The sequence below is a fragment of the Takifugu flavidus genome, chromosome 5, assembly GCF_003711565.1.
Source record: "Takifugu flavidus isolate HTHZ2018 chromosome 5, ASM371156v2, whole genome shotgun sequence".
Classification (NCBI taxonomy): domain Eukaryota; kingdom Metazoa; phylum Chordata; class Actinopteri; order Tetraodontiformes; family Tetraodontidae; genus Takifugu; species Takifugu flavidus.
In genome coordinates, this window is record NC_079524.1 from 15,726,752 (window position 1) to 15,747,136 (window position 20,385).

Here is a 20,385-nt window from a genome sequence, read left to right on the forward strand (position 1 = left end):
CCTGTGAAATTGGTATTTTAAAGCGAATCAATACTAGAAATTGCAAACTGCGTGTTCTTGTTAAGCATACGTGCTCTTAAATTAGCGGTTTAAAATGAAAACAAAACAGGCCATTTCCTTTTCTCGGTGTTGCGGCTACGTTGACTGAACTAATACCCAAACTATGTGGATCGACCGTTGCCGCTACATTTCCCCTAGCGCATCATTTGTAGATCGCCTATACGCAAGCGTGAAGGTTTGTTGACTGAGCTGTGTGTCACGCGGCACCACTGTGACAAACTATTTTATTGACTTCCACTTCTTCTACGGAGTAATTCATCAAGGAAGAGAAAATATACATATATATATATATATATTTATAAAACATGCAAGCGACAAACTGAACAGCAGAAGCCTTCTTGATATATGGAGGTAACAGACGACCATCAGGAGGTGTTTCACAAATCAAAGGTAATATGTCAAAACAAACTTACTAAGCTAGCGTTATGCTAAAGCTAGCTTATTTGTTAAGTACCCGTATTTTCCAAAAATCGACTTGCAACATAATGGTCAAAGGCATAGATTGAAAGTTGCAAAAAGTCGTAGAGTACTGCAAACGAATTTGTGCGTTGTTACTTTACAGTCATGTAAATGCAGTCACTGCTAAAGAGAAACGCCAAATTCAAAGTCAAAGTGTGTTCTCAGCAGAACCTACTGCAAAACATTGTGGAGAGTGAATAAGTGGTGTCATTACATAACACCTGTGCAGTAACCCACTGGGACCAGTCAATTTGTCTTTGTCATCAGGCCTCCCAGTATTTGTCGAAATTACCATACATTGCTTCTGGAAATCAAGTGTAAGCATCTTGCCCTTTATTATTTTCCCCACACAAAATGTACTAACTCCTGCTTTCTGTCTTTGCAGGCTTAAATATCACGCCGTCACATAATTTAAGAATGGATAATAATAATAGGAATCCCAGTGAGAGCAGCCCTCTTTTGGACTCTGATTCCCAGCAAAGACCACCAGTACAATCGATTTTCCAGGGAAGATGGCTGGCATGTGCGGCCATCCTGTTGGCTGAATCTTTAGAGAGGATAGCGTTCTATGGCATCACATCAAATCTTGTTCTTTTTCTCAATGGTAATCCCTTCTATTGGGAGGGTACCAAGGCCAGCCAAGCACCTTTGATGTTTATGGGAATCACCTATTTAATATCCCCATTTGGAGGCTGGTTGGCAGATGCGTACTTTGGGAAATTCTGGACAATTGCTTCAAGTTTGATCTTATACTTTATTGGGATGCTGTTTTTCCCTTTCCTTTCGAATGAGGAAACCAGGTTACACCTTTGCGGAGAAGAGCCAGCTTTTCCAGTGCAACCTGCGGAGTGTCTGAGCACAAACAGCACCCCTTCAAGCAACATAACCTGCCCAATTCGCTCACCGTATTGCGGCACAGTGCTTTACAGCGGACTCTTTTTGATCGCACTGGGTGTCGGCACCGTCAAGTCCAACATCACACCTTTTGGGGCAGATCAGGTAGTGTTGTATTTATTTCTTTTTTTTTTCTATTCCATGTGATTCCTTTTTCCTAGTTTCCTTACGGCTTACTACAAACCAACATGGATACTGTCCTGAAAAATCACATGACTGAGACAGTTGTCTAGACCCACATGACCTTTATCAGTCACATGCATTTGGAAAATTGGATTGGAACTCACTTTCAAATCATGCTCATCAAGACTCAAACTGCTAAAATAACTGATTATGCAGAAGAATTAAAATTCAGTTTTGAAGTTAGATTAATCAGGAATGTATTTATTTTTGAAAAATCTCAAGAATAGATATAATTAGCAGAGGCAGAGTGAGTCATGCACATCTGCCACGCACACTTTGTCCGTGTCTTTCTCTGTCTCATATATATTTCGGCTCGGTGATGTTATCAACAGAAGTTAAGAGATAATAATTGATACTTGAAATGTGCAAAAGATTTTCTTTGTAATTAAACTGAACCTATTTCAAAATTAATACATATTAATAGAATATTTTCATTCATATACAATTAATACTAACATTATTTACTGATTGTAATAGGATCAACTTTGCTCCTGAGACTATATCATTGTAAATTAAAGAAATGGTCCTATAATGTTAGAATTGAGGAATAGGGATATTTAATTGACATCTAAGACTGCACTGAGCCTTGGAAGAGATGCATGTACAGTCATGTACAGTTAAAGTGGAAAGAATTTATAGAACTATTTGGCTGTTTTTGAAGCTCTGGGGCAATATCTGTCACCGCTGTTAATGTCCTAGAATCTCAGGCTTGTTGCTTTTCCTGATCTGCTGACCATGGTGCAGAAAAAACCTCACAAGTTCCAAATTTCTCCAAATGTACTCATTGTTACTGTTTAAAGGAAGGATATGAGTGCACATATTGTACAGTATGTACATTCAGGGGGAAAAAAATGTTTTAGCTTTACAAAATCAAAACTTCTGATCTGCTGCAACTTTTGTATTGATTAAAAAAAAATCAAACTTAAATATATTCTTTTATATTCTTAAATTTATTCTTTTCTGGTAAAATAGGTGTTTTTCAACGCAATACATTGAACAAAAAAGTGCAGTGTGTTACTTTAAATTTAAAATCAATCTTTAAAAAAAAAAAAAGGAACCCCACCCCCTGCATAATACGCAGGCTTTGGCTGATCATGTGTTGAATTATGTGATCACCGAATCCTGTTTCTTTGGAGGGACTACTTATTGTATACTGTAGTTAGTTAATTGTAGCTGCATTTTTATATCTGTACCCATATTTCAGTCACATCCATTTAATGATGTTTCCATGACACCATTCTAATCTTTCTTACTGCATGTAGAACTAGTGTCATGACAACAGTATTATTTTCTTTAATAGTCACCAGTGTCGTGGTGGGAATTACACGTGATCTTGGTTAGTTTCAGCCTGTGGTCACTCCTCCCTTTTGGCACAGCAGCTTGGGTTTTTAGTAGCCATGTAGGGCTACAATGAATTGTTAAACCTTTTTGGCTGTTTAAGACACAGATTTCCTTTACTTCAGAGAACAAACATTATTTAATGTCTCCCTGAATTCTTGCCCTGCCACTCCAGAAATATGCTTAATGTGTGGCGGTGCAGCACCTTGCTCACGGGCACCCTGGCAGCCCTCCCACATCAGCTGCTACCAGCCCACTTTCCAATTTCTTTCCAGTTTTAATATCCTGTATTGTTTTCCAGCTGTTGAGGCTTTTGAAATCCCCAAACTGGTATAAAAGCAGGTGCTCCATTTCCTGATTCCATAATTAATCATTTAATCTCCAGGCTTAAATCATGTTTGTATCTAAAAAAGCCTCTTCCAAATGATATTATTTTTGTACTCCTTTATTTTGTCTTACGGTGACATGTTGTCTGACGCAGAGGGCTTTGTTTTGTTGTAGGTTAAAGACAGGGGACCAGAGGCAACACGCAGGTTCTTCAACTGGTTCTACTGGTGCATCAACCTGGGGGCCATTCTTTCTTTGGGTGGTGTGGCCTACATCCAGCAAAATGTCAGCTTCGAGCTGGGCTATATTATCCCAACCGTCTGCCTGGGGATCTCTTTCCTGGTGTTTCTCCTGGGCCGTACCGTCTTCATCACTAAACCTGCCGATGGCAGTGCCTTCACAGACATGTTCAAGATCTTGGGCTTTGCCTGCTGCTCCCACAAGACAAAGGACACTAACCTGCTCCGGTCAGAGCCGCATGTCATTCATTACAGGCCTATTATGCATTGTTGAAAGAATTATTACAAGTGACAAATCCATTTATTGAATGACAGGATTCTCGCAGTTGTTCCATAGCAGCAGGCTCATTAATCTCCACTGGAAGTTGCTTCCCAGCTGTGGATGAAATGTTTTTGTTCGTGTCAAAATTCAGCGGGACGATAACTGGGGACCAGTGGAGAAATACTGCTAGATGTTAATAGACCTTTATGCTAAATTTCTTCTTTATCCCTCTGTATAATTCTCCATTTCACCCACAGGTCTAGACATCCATCTTCATTCCCTGTGGTGAAAAGTTATTCTAAAATGCTACTTCTTGACTTTGAACCAAAGAAACACAATTGGTTCAAAAACCTGACATTGAATATTTTAAGTTGGCCAATCCTGCTGCCTTTAAAGAATTCCCTATTAAGACATTTTCTCCAGAGATGGGGATTATAGGATTTAGAATAAAGGTTTTTCTTTATCTCCGTAAATGCTGTTATTTAAGGGTAAATCGTTCACAACAGGGGCAGTTTCACACTTCAAAGTCTTTTACATTTTCTGTGTTTATATTTTGCTTTTGATCACAGTAATTTAAAGGTCACCTTATCCTTTTTGCCACAAAGGAACAAACCAACTCTGCTGGACAATGCGAAAGTCACCTATGGAGGAAAATTTCCTGAAGAGAAAGTAGATGAGGTCAAATCCATGGTGAAAATTCTCCCTGTTTTCTTTGCCCTCGTCCCATACTGGACTGTGTACTTTCAGGTAAGCTAGCTAGCCAGCTGTCCATCTGTCTGTCTGCCTGTCTGCCTATCTGTCTGTCTGTCTAGCTGTCTGTCTGATGCAGTCATACGCTTGTTAAAATTAAGATTTTTTTGTGCTGAGACTTAGAGAAGAATTGCTGGATGCCAGATGTCCTGGTAATCATGAAGTGGAGAATGACTTTATGCTGAGACCCTAATCTTCTTATTGCAGATGCAGACAACTTACATCCTGCAGGGCCTGCATTTGAGGATTCCGGGTACAGAATCAAACAACACAGATGACTCTCACCAGGTAAAAGAAAATTGATTCAGTCCAATTTTCTTTTTGTAATATTTGAACTTAAACATGACATGTACATTGTGATGTGTTTTGTTTGACATTAATGTGTCAGGCTAAGCAACATCTGCCTGATCTACAGTCATTGTCAATTGTAGATGTTTGTAGCTTCATAGTCTTGATACTTTACCGGGTTTGTACAACATTTCTATGCTAAAACTTGGTGAGTTATTAGGTCAGACACACACAATGCCTGCAGGCAGCAGTGCTAGTCGGTAAAACCTTGGGGATTTATGCAGTACATAACTTCAATTTGCAAATCTCAGTAACTTTACATTTAATACCCTATTCTGCATTTCGCTCTGAATAATACAGTTACACTAAACTGCAATGCACTAGATTTACAATACTCTTTTGTTTTCCAGCTAGGCATGTCATGTGCATGAAGACCTTTGATATTAATTATATTAATATAGAAATCTTTACATGCTACGATTATAAGAGGGTTCTGAACCAATACAGTACAATCTAGGCCTACAGGAAACCAAGGTTTTTAGTTACCACTCAGTTCAGTTCAAAATATTTAAATTAAATCATTAAAAAATATTATAGATTCATCATTCAATCTAATGCCTCTTACATTACAGTGTTACAGTGACTACTTATGAGTCTTTGCAAAGTTGTGTAATAATAATTTTAACATTGCACTCATATCTTGAGAAAACGGAACTAAGTGCTTTTGTGCTCACACCCTCAGTACACTTCTGACCATTAAAAAGGAAGTGAAAAGAGAAGCCTCTGCTATTAACTTCCTCACTACCTTACAGCTTTCCCTCAATAAGTAAAAACAGGAACCTCTCCAAGGCCAGTGCTTATATTTACTGTCTAGTAAATTGAATGGAGGCAGCAGTTTACGTGTGTTATGTTATATTGTGTCATTTAATTTACACCCATGTGTCACAATTAGTGTCTGATTAATTTTATTACTTCCTGAAATTAAATCTTGAAAACACTTAAAATGTGCTGATTTGTTGTTATTTTCTGACACGGCATTACTGTTATTGATGGTTTTCCCTTCAGAATTGCAGATTCTCATGTTGCTTTTTTACATGTTTACCTTCCCAAGATAAAAAAAAAAAAACAGTAACAGGAAGACATATATAAATTACTCAAAAGAAAGACATGAAGGAACACAACTGGAGCAAAACTGAGTGCATAATTGCACAAATATAAATGTATACAAATATAAAGAAGCCTGAAGCTAATCCAAATGTATGAGCTACGATAGCCTTATACATATTATATATTTCATAGATATGGAGAAGATAGGAGAACATCATGCACTATTAACCTGACCCAACGGAGACACGACCATGATAACGAAAACACTCTAAGTAGCTTTGCTTGTGGTGATTCCCACAACTGAAAAATCAATGTGTGTATAAATGATGTGACCAGAGGTTTTAAAAGGGAACACATCTGGTGCTCAGTTGTACAAAAGTCATGTTTGCTGTATTTCAAATGCGTCAGTGTTTCAACTTGTCATTGACTACATTTGATGCATTTGTCCTTCAGTCTCTTAGCACCATATTTATTTGTGTCAGATTACATTTATGTGTGTGTTTAAATATTTCATTAGATTTAAGTGAAGTACAGCTTATATTGAATTCACAATATTGTAGTTTTATATTATGCATGTAAAAAAAACATTTGCTGCGATGCTGAAAACGGGTTTAGGGAGAATTTTTAGAACAGTGTATACATTAGAGGAATTTGCAGAAGGAATAATTACCCCTAATCTAATAGTTATACAGCGATGGTTGCAGTGATCTGGGTGGCTCTGAATAACCAAGTACAGAAACGAATACAAGGGTGAATGTATCTGCAGCATGTATGTTTGTGGGCACTGAATTGGCTCTGTGCTACGGCTCACTGCTGCCTAGAGTGCTTTCCCCCCTAGTTTGAATCTATACATTGTCCAGTCAACTCCTTTAAAATGATCAGAACTGTTTAGTGACATGGGAAGATGTGAAAAAAACCTGTCATGGGCAGAATTTATTTGAGTCATTGGCTCACTGAGTTGATTTTGTGACGCTTTGTCTTGTTTCTTTATCAAAAAGTGGGTTTTCGCTTGTTTTGTCCATGACCACCTGGGGGTGCTAAAGCAATATCAAGACATCACAAACGCATACACACACTGAGCTTTGTTACAGTGTAGTTTGGGAGTTTGTTTTTGTTGTTGTTTTTGTTTTGTTTTGGGGCTTTTTTGGACCTGTCTCACCTAATCTGCTCCTTTATTCGCACCCCTCAGATGACGTTCCGCTTCCCAGCTGCCTGGCTCACCATGTTTGATGCAGTGCTCATCCTCCTGCTGATTCCCCTGAAGGATAAAGTGGTGGACCCCATCCTGAAGCAGCGTGGCCTGCTGCCCTCCTCCTTGAAGAGAATCGCAGTGGGGATGTTCTTTGTCATGTGGTCGGCTGTAGCAGCAGGTCAGTTCTCTGACAAACACCTCGTCTCTGTGCTGCGGTTTAAGTAGGCCTGACAAACCTTGATGAAACAGTGGAGTTTGGGGTTATAAAGACGAATATTAATATTAACGGAGACATCAGGAATGAGGAAAAATGATCTGAAAATAAATACAAGCTTAGAGCATTCCATCATAACTGACAATAAAATAATATAATTGTCAGAAAACACCTGAAGTTATTAATTGGCATGTTTCTTATGACATATATAACATCTGTCAATGTTTTTGACAACACTACACAGGAGTTTTACTTTTATAATTCCAAGCATGACTTTCTACTTTGAAATGACAGGGGGAAATTGGCCTGTAGAAGAGTAGTGGAGCTGTGTCATCCCTCTTTCTGGTGCTGAGTGCACTCACACTCTCTGCTGCATATTCACTTCCAGCCATGTGGTTTATTTTGGAAATAAAGTCTCAGGCAGGCCTGTCAGCGGGTGCTGCGGCATTGATGATTCCAGGCTAAAATGTTTTTCAAGAGGCAGCACTGGAGGTAGAAAGGAAGCACAATACTCCTGAGAATCGATACACATTATGTTGTCTGCAACCACTGATCTCCCCCACTTTCCTGATGTGCAGTCTCTCCGTCACATAGCTTATAAACACGTTCTGTCATTGATGATCTTTTAGTTATTGACGTTTGAGACTCAACCGGCCAATTAACTGTTGAGCAGGCACCAAACTAAACCTGACAGCGGTTGACAGGTGTTGATTACAAGTCCTGTTTTTTTTGGACGGGGGGTTATCTAATGTTTTTCCTTTAAACAAACTGAAGAAATGAAGTGAGAGATAAGCAACTTGACACGATGTGAGTTGATATGTTGTGATATGCTGTTTCATTTTAAAGGCTACCTGCTGCTTTTATATAAGAAAGGGAAATGGTGTCTAATCCTTTTTATTCAGTTTCAACTGGTTGAAATGTAATAATGTCTTGGCTGTTGATTTTCCTGTTTTAAATTTAACCAAAAACACAGTTGACAGTATATTGTGTAACTCGCTGTGCTTTTAGTGATTCATGTTAAAAGAGTGCCGACCACTGGTCACAACACTTGTTAGACACACGTGTGACCTGGATTTGATAAATCAAAACAGGCAATCCAAGCTTTATAAAATCTGTTATAGCGGATCTTTCTCTTCCGTTTGTCGCTTTCATTCAACAGCACTTATTTCCTTCATGCCGCCAGCCTTGTTTTTTGCTCCACGCGAAAACGGTTACACACATCCCATCTGTTGACACGTTACAAACATGATTTCCCCTAACTGTGTTTCTGTTTCCTTGGTGCTCATTAAACGCAATCTACAATCACAGTTTGACAGATTGGTGGTGGGAAATGACAGCGCGTGGCATTGATTGTGCGGATTGGACAGTCCAACATGTTGTGGCATCAGTTTGCAAACCTCTGTCTTCAGTATTGACCATGCTACTGCTTTTTTAGGGTTAGAATTACTTTCATCACCATGTGTGAGACACATGCAGGGATTCGGGGTAGTGCTGCAGTGGTATTTCAAAGGGTTACATTGTGTTTGCTGACACCCATGGCTTCAGGACAGTTGGACCTCTTGTGGTGCAAAGGGACAGCTAAAAACATGTTGAAAGGATGGTAGACTGATAAGCCTGGCTGTGCAACATACTGGGGTGTAAAAAGCTGGACTGCCACTGCATCAAAAAAGATGTCTCACATTTTTACTTTGTATTTTTTTCCCGATTTATGTGTTGTTATCCTTATTTTCGTTGTGTGTATGTCTGTTGTTGTCGAACGGGAGCACTGGCCGTCTGATGTTCATTGGCAGGGGCAGCAGTCTTGCTCTAGGCAGCACGCAGGCCACACTGTCTGGGATGGATGCCTGGTATTAAAGGATAGCCGGATTACAAGGCTGCAGCTCCTCTCAGATGCAGGGTTAAGTGTAGTTATGACACAAGGCTGTCTCTGGGAGTTATCTGGAAGTAGTCAGAGGGTAACATGATAATGGCTATTGAATAAAGCTTTTACTAGGCAGCAGCAGTTGATGACAACTCCTATTATTGAACTGTCATCGGTGATCCATTCCTATCTTCTCTAATGCTGCAGTGCGGAGATGTGATCCAAATAAAGGCTAGGGTGCTCTTAATACTAGATGTTAAATGTTTAATTGACTGGCCCCCAACCCTCCAACTTTAGTTAGCTTCTTATTAGAGTTGCATACTTAACTGTGGGGAAACTCGGACTTAATGATTAGTTTAAATGTAATCGAAACCGCGATTATTTGGTTCTCACTCACTTTGGCATTAAGGCGGCAAGGAGGAGTGATCAAACTAACAACTCACATTGGATGATCTACTTCACCACCTCGGCCACAGGGACCAAAATCTGTATTTATTACAGTACTTTGTGACTCTGATTGATTGTTATTTAATTCATATCCTCTCCTCCATGTGTAATGGTTATGATATATAGCACACCCTCTAACGATGGGTGTTGTTGTGTATTCTTGTACCTGCTACACGGTGACGTCAAATATATTTTTTGTGTGTCTCGTTATTCTCACTATTTTTCCTGTCAACCACCGATGTAAATGGTTTCTTTGTCTGACCCCTCAGGTATTTTGGAGACCAGGCGCCTAGAGATTGTCAAGTCCAGTGGCACCATTGACCAGGTGCTTGGCAACGTTATCTACTATGCAGCAGATTTACCCATATGGTGGCAAATACCTCAGTACGTGCTGATAGGAATCAGCGAAATCTTTGCCAGCATTGCAGGTAAAGTGGTTTGACTTCTGCCAAGTTTCATTCAACACTGTAGTGGGCTGGACGCATTGGTTCAAAGTAGCAAAAATACACTGTCCTCCAGCAATGAGTCTCTGAGCTGGATGGCCATACCTTCACACAATGCACGTTTAAAGGGATGTCGGTTTGAGACTAGTGGTGACCATAACTGTAAACAGAACAAAATGAAGACTAATGCATAAATCTATTTTTGTCAAGTTTCAAGGCTGCACCAGCTTAATGTGTTTGCAGGGTGTAGTTTAGATTAAACAGCCCAAGAACCCGATCGATAATTGATTATCCCCCTCTGCCAGGCGAGCATTGCTCAGCATTGCAACAGTTTATAAATAAGGGGTGCATGAACCATTTGACACCATTTGAACTGAGACAGTGACAATGATGATGACGATGGCTATAGCTTTACTGTGCTAATGTCTGGAGTTACAGATTTCTTCCTTTTCCAGATGGATACTGACAAAAAAAAACACGGAAGCTTTGTTTCCTTTTTATCTTTGTAATCCCATCTGTAGCACAAACAACAGAGAAGAGGATCCATAAGTTTTTAGTACCCTTAATAGCTAAAAGAGTGTTTCAATGGATGATGGTTTTACTTTAATCTGTGTCGTGCCTTCTTGACTGTATGGTCACAGTGACAATAAATGCAAAACATAAACGTTCCCCTCCACTTTCAGGTAAAATTATCATCACTATTCCTTATATTAGTGCTATTAGCATTCTATTTTTAAATCAATACCAATAGTTTCTGTATAGTTTTTTTTCTTTGATGGTTCATTCCACAACAGCTTAGTTACATATTTTTTCTGTAAATGATTAACAAATACAAAAAAAAAGAGCCAGACTACTATATTCTGCCAACTGTGTTTGGAAATTTGAGAATATCGGCTAGAACCTGGGCTACCAGCCCACTCCTTTACCATTAAAAGCTATTAAAACTAAGGCCGTATAGCCCATGTAGTATAACAGTGTGTCAAAGTGAGAAATTGTTTATAGGTTGGATCAGAACCCGAGACAAGAGTAGAAAGAATGGCAACAGTAGTCTGCTTTATTAAGAGTAGACTTTCAGTGTGTGACAAATTCACTTACTATGATATAGAGTCCCGTTCTTATCCTACTCTACATTCTGCAGCGCACAACATATGCAGATCTGTCTTTTAATAGCTTTTATTTTTATTTAGCTTTATCTCCCCTTCATTATGCTACTTTATTGTGGCTTCAGGCCTCAATTATATTAGTGATTCAAGTTTGTCGAGGCCTCAGGCTGTGATTGAGTCATTCCCTTATTACTACAAACCACGGTGTTCCAGGCTTTCACATAGAATATTTATATTATTTTCATGTCAAAAGATGAAACCATTAATACCAAGGACCTTTATTCTTTTCCCACATGCATGCAGATTATTTAGCTTCATCCAGTCACTTTAGGGCTTCTTTCACATATTTAACATTATTAATTTGCTTAATTAAGCATGGCATAACATGGATTAACAGAAACCCACATGCTTTCTGAAAAGACACTAGAATTTGCACCAAACTATCAGGCCCATTTTGAATCTCACAAAATAAAATGATAGGGATCCTTAAAATAAACTTCATGGATCCCACAGGATTTACCACAAAAAAAATGGCTGACAGAATTTTGACATATGTCTGCTTAGGAGATATATTTCCCCATAGTCAATTTCTGTTTGGATAAATCTGTTTAAAACCTCTAGGACCATCCGACTTCAAGGAAATCCCTCGCCTTGGAGGACACTGCTTTTGCTTATATTCTTTAAAAGATTGTGTGATCTCAGGCAATAGGAATATATAAATCTCCTCTTGGTTTGCTTTTTAATTACATTTACCCCTTTAAAACAAAGTAACAGTGTTATTCAGTGACTTCTTCTGAAGGAAAAGTAAAATACTAATAAATGAATCCACCCGTCCTGAAAGGCGTCCTTATACTTTATTGTTTGGGCTTTAATAGTGTCACACAGATGGACCGCATGTCCTCTGAATTGTATACGATAGTCTTTTCTCATCTTTGCCAGCCCTCTACGATATATATACATATTTTGATGAACTTGGGGAAAGGTCATTTATGCGATGTCGTGTTGGCAAACATGTCTGCTTTATTATTTTGTGTACTTGGCACAGGCAGCTGCACAAAACCTTTCATGTTGATTTGCACAGTGACCCCCGCCCTACACTAAGGTGTTCACCGTATTTATCGACTATGCTCTGCAGCTCCCTAATCTTTCCAGAGAAATGCGGCTCTAAGCTCTTATTTGATAAAGCGCAGGTTTGACGTGGCATGAAATTATCAATGTCAGCTTGCAGGCAGATAGAACTCTATGTAAAGTAGACGCATATTGATGCTCCCCATCATCAAACCACTTTTTCTCATGTAGTTTTTTTTTTTCAGGCACAGTTAATGCTGACTAAAGTGTATTTCAGAAGGAAAAGGAATCCTAAAAGCATCCACATGCCAACTTCTCCACCGAAATTTAGCCATCAAAAATCCTCAGCTGTCAACTTTGGATTTGCATAGTAGTAACATTACCTTGCATTTATCTTTTTCACAGGTCTGGAGTTTGCCTATTCTGCAGCGCCCAAGTCCATGCAGAGTGCCATCATGGGGCTTTTCTTTTTCTTCTCTGGGATTGGTTCCTTCGTGGGGTCTGGCTTGCTGGCTATAGTTTCTCTCAAAGCAATTGGGTGGATGTCTTCCCACAAGGACTTTGGTAAGAGTTACACTTAATTCAAAAAACAAACCAAAGAGAATAGAATGCAAACAGGAACAACTGTAATCGGTATTTTTACTAACAGTTACTCAAACTATGTGACATGAAGAGGATGGGAAGTTTTACACTGATGTGCTGACAGAGCTGTTAGCCTTGAGCATGTACGAGGACTCAGTTTGTGCTAGCACCTTGTCCTGTGTTTCTCTCAATCCATCCAAAGTATTGCCAAGGTGTCTGAAGTGTAAATACATGTGGAGTTTGCTGCCTGATTCTCCAAAGTGCAGCAGTGTGAAGGTTTTATCTAGATGAAGGAAATTTCAGCTAGTTGCAGAAGTCAGTAGGAATAAATATTAAACACAACCGTTAAAAAATAATCAATGCAACATAAAGTTAGGGCCAGATGTGGGTGGCTGTAACTCTAACGGTTAGTGTGTATTATAAATAGTCGATGTGCAACATGCTGTTCTGATTTCCTGTGGAAAAGTTGTCATTATTCAGTCTAGTGGACTAGTTCATGACAGTTGGACATGATTAAAGAAATGAGTCTGTCTCTATCTGTTCTGTTTAAAGGCCAGAGCACTAATAACATCTGTCACGTTGTCCCATTTCAATCATGCCTATACATCCTCAATGATGTCCTTTGACTTAATATTAACTTGAGATATTCATACTGTTATACAGTTTAAATCACAATGCCAACAGGATGTGTGTTTATTGATATGGACTTGTACTTCAGTTAATGGGAGTCCTTCTGTGGCTTTATTTAAAGATTGATGCTTCTCTCTTCAGGATACCTGATGCGATTGATCTCCACGACCACGCATAATCCTCTTGAACGGAGCACTACAGTTTACAAGTAGTTGTCTCTCTGATAATATGTAGGGAAACAGAATGGCTGGTATTGATTCAAACGGTGTAAGATTTACAGGGAGGTATTTTAATGATTTCCATAGTTTTTGCTGATTTAAAGCATTCTAGGAGTAGATTAATCACCGAGCAATAAGCTACTTTCTTGTTCTAACAATGTTTCTTATAATAAATAGACATGTCAGACTAATGACAAAAGGTTTGTGTAAATCTGTCGGAGTGTTAGAAAGAATGGTGCGGCCGTGGCAGCGGATGAATGGGCTTCCCAGCAAGAGAGGCTTCCAAACCAGAGGTACTTTTCCCTGAGTTTGCAGCAAAGAAGCCAGCACTGTAAAACATTCCCCCCCAAACACCTAACAGCTCATTAATATAGTGTGCCGACAGGTAGGGACGTACCTTGTTGATGTTAGCATTGCAGAATGTGTCGCCTGTTCTATAAATCCATTCTTTGCTCAGCTTTGCGTCATGTTAAGAGCAGGTTTACGAGAACCGCATTGCATGTGAGAAGCTTAGCATTCTAAAATAAGTTTTTTCAAGGTGAGCTGCAGAAATGGAACAAAACTTCCTCCTGGCCACTGATAAAAGGCACAAAATTTAGACATTGAGTACAGTTGGAAAGTCACACACTTTGATTCTGTGGCTGCTTATCTCAGATTTGTTGCATGTTCCTTCCACATCTCTGGGCTCTCTAGGTGGAATGAATTCAACTTATTTCCATGGCCCCAGGCAAAAATGGTGTGCAGTAAACAGCATCTAGGGTGAAATGTGCTAAGTTGTACTGAGCTGCACAGGCCTGAAGACAGATGAGCAACATTAATCACTGGCTGGGGGTCTGGTTACATAGCCCTTCTTCCTCTTAAGTAAAGCTGTCCCTGCAGCATTACATGAAGATGGCACCACAAGTCTGGCATCACAGTGGCTTAGCTCGCTTGTCAAACTCCAACTCTCCTCAGTTTGTTCCTACTGGTGCCACAAGAATAGTATCCAACAGAGTGGATTGTTAATGCATCTCCTGATTGTGATGACGATGCACTGAAAACAGCCTAAAGAAGGGCAAAAAAAATATCTCGAATTTACCCGACTTTTTTAGCTTTTGCAGACAGGCCTCGCTGAACAAACAAGCAGGTACCTAAGACCATTTTGTAATATTGACCAACCAGAGTCGAGAACACTTAGTTAAAAAGAAAATAGCGTGACAACAAAGAACGTGATGTTAAACCGATTAAAATCTTGTTTACCTGTGATAATACTTTTCAATTCATCTACGCAAAATGATTAACAATAAATCAGCGAGGATAACCAGTTGCAGCCATTTATGCATTTTGTCATCTTAAAATGACACGGACGCTAAAAATACCAACTCGCCAACTCAGAACAGGAAATATTACCCTGCCAAGCTTTCCCATGCAAGGATCTCATGTCATATTTTGAAGGAAAATGTACAAATCACATCTCCCCTGTTAGATTGAATTTCCACGTGTGGTTATTAGAAATCTCAGCAAGGCTGTGATTAAAGAAAGATCTTTGAACCACATCTGGGCCTGCACTTATATAGTGAGCGCATGAGTTAAAATTATTGATCAATCAAATCCCGCAGAATATTGTTTCTCTGCTGTGGTCACATCTGGCTGAGGAATCATCCAGCAGATGTTTTGCTATTTCAGTTGGTCCAGATAAACTTGGCAGAGCACCGAACTGTTAGTCATCCGCGGACCAGCTTTGCATCATTTTCAGTTCTTTTCAAATTTAATTGATTATATATATTTTTAGACGCACTTATCCTTTCCGTTGCTGTCACGGTTACGTTGCTGTCACGGTTACGTGACAGAAGGCAGCTTTTCGCTATTTCTTTTCTTTGCTCTTTGTTTGAGTTAAGATTGAACATTATCAAATGTCTGGGTTGTGAAGCGAGTGAGCTGAAGTCGGCGCGTGAACTGTTAGATTGTATTAAATGAAATGTCAGAGTTTTATTGGGAACCGGTAATGTCACTGACATTTTCAGGCTGAAAGGATTTTTTTTGAAGATGTGAATTGTATTAAGTCAAACCATAGGCAAGATCGGACACCTGCACAGAATTGAACGTCTTATATCTCTTCATGAAATTCTCGTATCAATCCCAAAGTTTTAACTTATCTTCCTCTTAAGGAAGAGGAGAGCCATAGAAAATAACTCTATTTATGGATGAAATGATCAGACAGCCAGCTGAGATGGAGAAAAGTTGAAAATGCTTTGATCCATTTCCAAACCTTACATTGATAATGACCTCTTTAACCCACTTGGTGTGAGCAAGCCCACCCACAGTCACATGATTACAGATGTACATTGTCCTCCTGTCTGGTGCTTTGGCGCAGTCACAAGCTCACCCTTCTCCAACTCAGACCTTGAGAACCAGGTATATTCTCTGCTTCCCCACTCGGGCTTCAATTCCACCCTTAGCAGTGAATTTACCTTTTTAAAATCTGTCAAATATTTATGGTTTTCATTAGTGGGTGCTGCATCAAGTCCTTGTTTAGTCCTCTGCAGCTGTAATTAAATTTCCATATAAAAAAAAATAGCAGCAGACTCCGCTGCCAAGTGGGTCTACGGGGCAGAGGCTGTAAAAGAGAAGTCAGATCCTAAGCTGATGTTAAACAAGATGCATTACAAAAGGGAACCTTTGGACTCATGTCAGTCCTATTTATGTGTCAGGAATGAGATGTTTGATTTTTCCTCTGGTCCCACATTGGATTTCTCAGAGGTTTGGGAAGCGGGGAACAGTCTTTGGGGCCACGCTTGGACCACAGCAGCAGCATTTCCTGATGTCCCAGATCATCGCTAGTTATTTAGCCGATGCTCAGCTCCTGTAATTTGTGTGCTCACTCCCTTGTGATTTGCTGCTGCTCTGTTAATTAATACTCCAGTGGAAGACCGTGAAAGAGCAATTATGTATGGATTATTTAACCCTCTGCCGGTGCTCTCTTGCTAAGTACATTGTTTTCTGTTTCATTAATTATTCGCGGTGTTTCATTTTGATGTCAGTCTATCAGTTTTGACTTTTCACAAGATGGTGATAGGGAAAGCTGCAGGTATTCCGGTTGCTCGGGCAGAACTTCATGAGCCTGCTCTCCATCTCCAGGACTATAGAATGGCGCTATATCATGATCAGATCCTTCCCGGCCATAAACAGGGCGGCTGCAGCCAGCCAACGGCCATAATCAAGATGTCTCGGCTTCACTTTTTATGAAGCTCTGAAGATGGTAAATTTCATACCTATCAGACATATGCATAAATATCCACTTTGGCAGACACAATTATCACATCAGAGCGATGGCCTCAATTTCTATTTTACTTTGGGTTATTTCAGTGTGGATTCAGAAGGAGAGACACGACCGCGGTTGAAGATTAAGTGCAGTAAAGCTATTTAAAGTAAGCTGCTGGTATTTTAGAGCAAAATGAGTCATATTTTGTGCTGAGAAATTATATTCCAGCGCTAAATCTCTTCTGTCACAACATTCATCTGCCACGCTGATGTTTTTATCACATAGCGCCAAAAACATGCTACATGTAATTGCACAGATGAATGCGGAAACATTTTGCTGAAAGTTTTTAAAAATACTTGTAATAAGACTAAAGCAAGGACACAAGTTTGCCCTAATTACTGTGTCAAGATTGCTGACTTATTACTGGATGCTGGATTTATATATAGTCAAAGATATATGCATTGAGCGGGCGTTGCCGTTATCTACAGCACTACACATCACGTTTGTCCTAACAGCCATTTGAGTCACTTTTCTGAATTCTTCCATATATAAAATGTGCATAATCATTTGTGTTGAAGTGGAAAGAGGAACCAAACCGCACATGAAACTTCCCAGCATTCAGTTATCTGTACTTTAGAGCCCTTGAAAATGAATTTAGGCGTCACAATAGACCTGTCTTCACCCAGATCAGATTTGCGTTCTATAATGGTGCTCGGTGACATCCACACACTCCTCCCAGGCCTTCCTGTCTGCTCTGGTCATTGTGCCCGTGTTTTTAAAAGGTATTTGATCATCCCGCGGCAGCTCCTCTTGGATGTAAGCTTATCATTCACAACACAATTCAGACAGATGGGTGATTAAAGGAAACACCTCTATGTGGATAATTGATAACACACAAGCTGTTCAGGCCTTCATTCTCTATGACTAAAGCCTTGAGGACAATCCATCAACATGTTAAAAACCTTGGCTGAAAGCCTCCAGTCTCAAGCTATTTCATTTCCTTTGATCCTCAAAACATCTATTTGAGATTTCTTATTTGTCGAATGAGCAGCAAGCATGTTTACATTTATTCCGTCTCGAATTTCTTCTAAGAGAAGCTGTCAGAACGTCCTGTTTACCAAAATTTGCCCATTATTCTCTGTATATATCTATGAAGTGCTGAGGAAATCAGTGGTAAACTAGATTCTGTCCCTGAGGGTTCTGTCACCGATTGACCGTGTCAGGGCAGAACCTGGTCTGTTTTCCGCTCCTCTAATTGTGATCAAGGTTGCTTCCAATTTTCCCAAACGCGACGGCTCGACATGGAGATGCAAAGGCGGCGTCACGCCTCATCGCGTGGCCGTGCGAGAAGGCTGCGAAAGTTCTTCGCGAGCTTAATTAAATCATTGCAGCAGGAACACAGAAAAGCCGTCAAGTCTTTCTTCCTCAGAAATTAGCGATCGGGTTCCTCTAAAGCTCGATCGCACCGAGTGTCCTGGTCAAAAGGAGAGAGGCCGGGATGCCAGTTGAGTTGGCTCTGTTGTTGAACTGTGGAGATGTTTGTTCTGGGAGAGAACAGGAGTGTTCAGAGCTTTTCTCTCAACCTGCTGAAGGAGCCCAGTGCACTAAGTGCTCAGATGGGTTGAGCCAAGACGCTGATGGCGTTCCATTTTCCTTCCTTGCTCCCGTCCTTCCATAACACCTATACAGAAAACATTGATTTCGGGGGGAAAAAGTAGCACGTCACGTTTCACAGATGTGTTAGTCTGCATGATTCCGTCTTTTGGGACGTTAGCTTTGGGTTGCACTTCATTCTCACAGCTTTTTTTCCTGACGTCTTTAATACTGCACCACAGTTTCAATAAAAAGAGGTCATGCGATGCTTTTAGGGTTTGCGTGATGAAATCAACCGTGTTGCTCTTTTCTACCTGGCAGAATTGCCTCGCATATCTAAGCAAAGCCTCCTTTGATGTCCCAAGGAAAAACAGCAGCACGCCACGTGCTCCACATGTGTAATTTAGCTGAGTGTTGTACTTTGTGATGAAAGACCCATTTTGTTGTGAGTGTGTCGTGGTTTGCTCTTTACTCTTGACTTCTCCTGTCTCCTCCAACATCCACCTTCATGTCTCCTCTCCGCAGGTAACATCAACGACTGCTCCCTGCACTATTACTTCTTCCTCTTGGCAGGGATTCAGGGCATCACCTTGCTGGTGTTCCTCATCGTGTCCGTCAAGTACGACAAGCAGAAGGCCAGAGCAGGAAGTCAAAGGCGGACACACATCTCTTCCTAAGACATATCCCGGTACCCCCCCCCCCCCCCCCCCCCTTCCAGTTCCACCATCCTTGCCTTTTCCAGTGATCCACGGGTCTTTCCGGGGGTGTTGAGCCTGCTCAGATTTTATCATTTGACCACTGAGAATTTTGTGAAATGTTTATTAAACTGTTGTGCCGCTGAAAGTATAGAGATTAACCATGTTACACTGTGGTGACACTTTTTTTTTCAGAGAGTTTACTTCTGTTGCCTTATGTTCTTCTTATGCACTCATTTTGAGGATCCTTACCATCATATATAGACAGAGTCTTATCTTTGGCATTTTGGATGTCAATACATCAGTATTTAGTCACGGTACTTGTCTCACTTTAGGCTTTTTTTGCTTTAAATGACTTAAAAATATGTTTTACTGTAGTTGTGATCATATCAAACCATAAATCGAAATCTCAGACTTGTAAGAAACTTCTGAGCATTTTCTAAATTCCAATCAAGCTGCAGAGCCGTTGTTGTATAGGACAGCCCATCATCTTAATCTGCTAGTTCTGCCACGTTTTATTGGCACATCTGGTCACATTCTTTGTCCAGACGAGGCCCTGCCACCCTTTAAAACAGTAAATGTGATTTCTCCTACCTGCACAGAGGGAGTGTTAATTGTTTGCAAACTACCCCTTTACCACTGGATGTTTTACACCTCTCAGTATGGAAACAGTATTATTATTCAAATGTCACTTTGCATCTAATGTCGTCAGGAATGTTGCAGCTCGATTTGTGGTTTTGTTGTATCTGTCAGGCTGTGTTGATTTATTTTAGCTTTATATTGTTAAACAGTGTGTTTTGTCCTCAGAATTGGACACAACACAAGCTTTTATTAAAGCAAGCGCTTTCGTATGAGCTCACTGAATAAAGCTGCAGGAAATTGGAGTGTGTGCGCGTGTGTGGACGTGTGTGGACGTGTGTGTGGTGTTGGGGGTAAATCAGGTTAGTGTAGTTGGAATAAGAAGTGACTTCTGCACAGACAAAACCTGGCCTTGTTGATTTGTTTTTGTCTTTAATCTGTGAGATGTGTCTCTTTTATGGTACTGTATGTCTCGTTAATATGCAATAAATTAGTTTTTTCTGTGTATTTATTCTGAGCTCAGTCCAAATGGGCTACACTGACCTTTGTGGTGGAGGGAGGGTCTCGGCAGAGCAGTTTGCTACACAACAACAAACGGTTAAAAAAAGCGTT

General features: G+C 40.1%; 1 protein-coding gene across 2 annotated transcripts; it reads left to right on the forward strand.

Moving 5' to 3' along the window:
- The first annotated feature begins 165 nt into the window (after positions 1–165).
- Positions 166–20,280, forward strand: slc15a4 (solute carrier family 15 member 4). 2 transcript variants are annotated; one of them, XM_057033794.1, is made up of 9 exons: positions 166–450; positions 905–1,518; positions 3,436–3,728; positions 4,368–4,509; positions 4,720–4,800; positions 7,097–7,277; positions 9,891–10,049; positions 12,641–12,799; positions 19,025–20,280. In XM_057033794.1, exons 2-9 carry the CDS (start codon positions 937–939, stop codon positions 19,174–19,176), a joined length of 1,749 nt encoding a protein of 582 aa, XP_056889774.1. In that variant the 5' UTR covers positions 166–450; positions 905–936; the 3' UTR covers positions 19,177–20,280. The 2 variants fall into 2 exon arrangements, with proteins under 2 accessions (XP_056889774.1, XP_056889775.1); XM_057033795.1 differs by lacking the exon at positions 19,025–20,280 and adding an exon at positions 13,589–13,864.
- Positions 20,281–20,385: the final 105 nt, after the last annotated feature.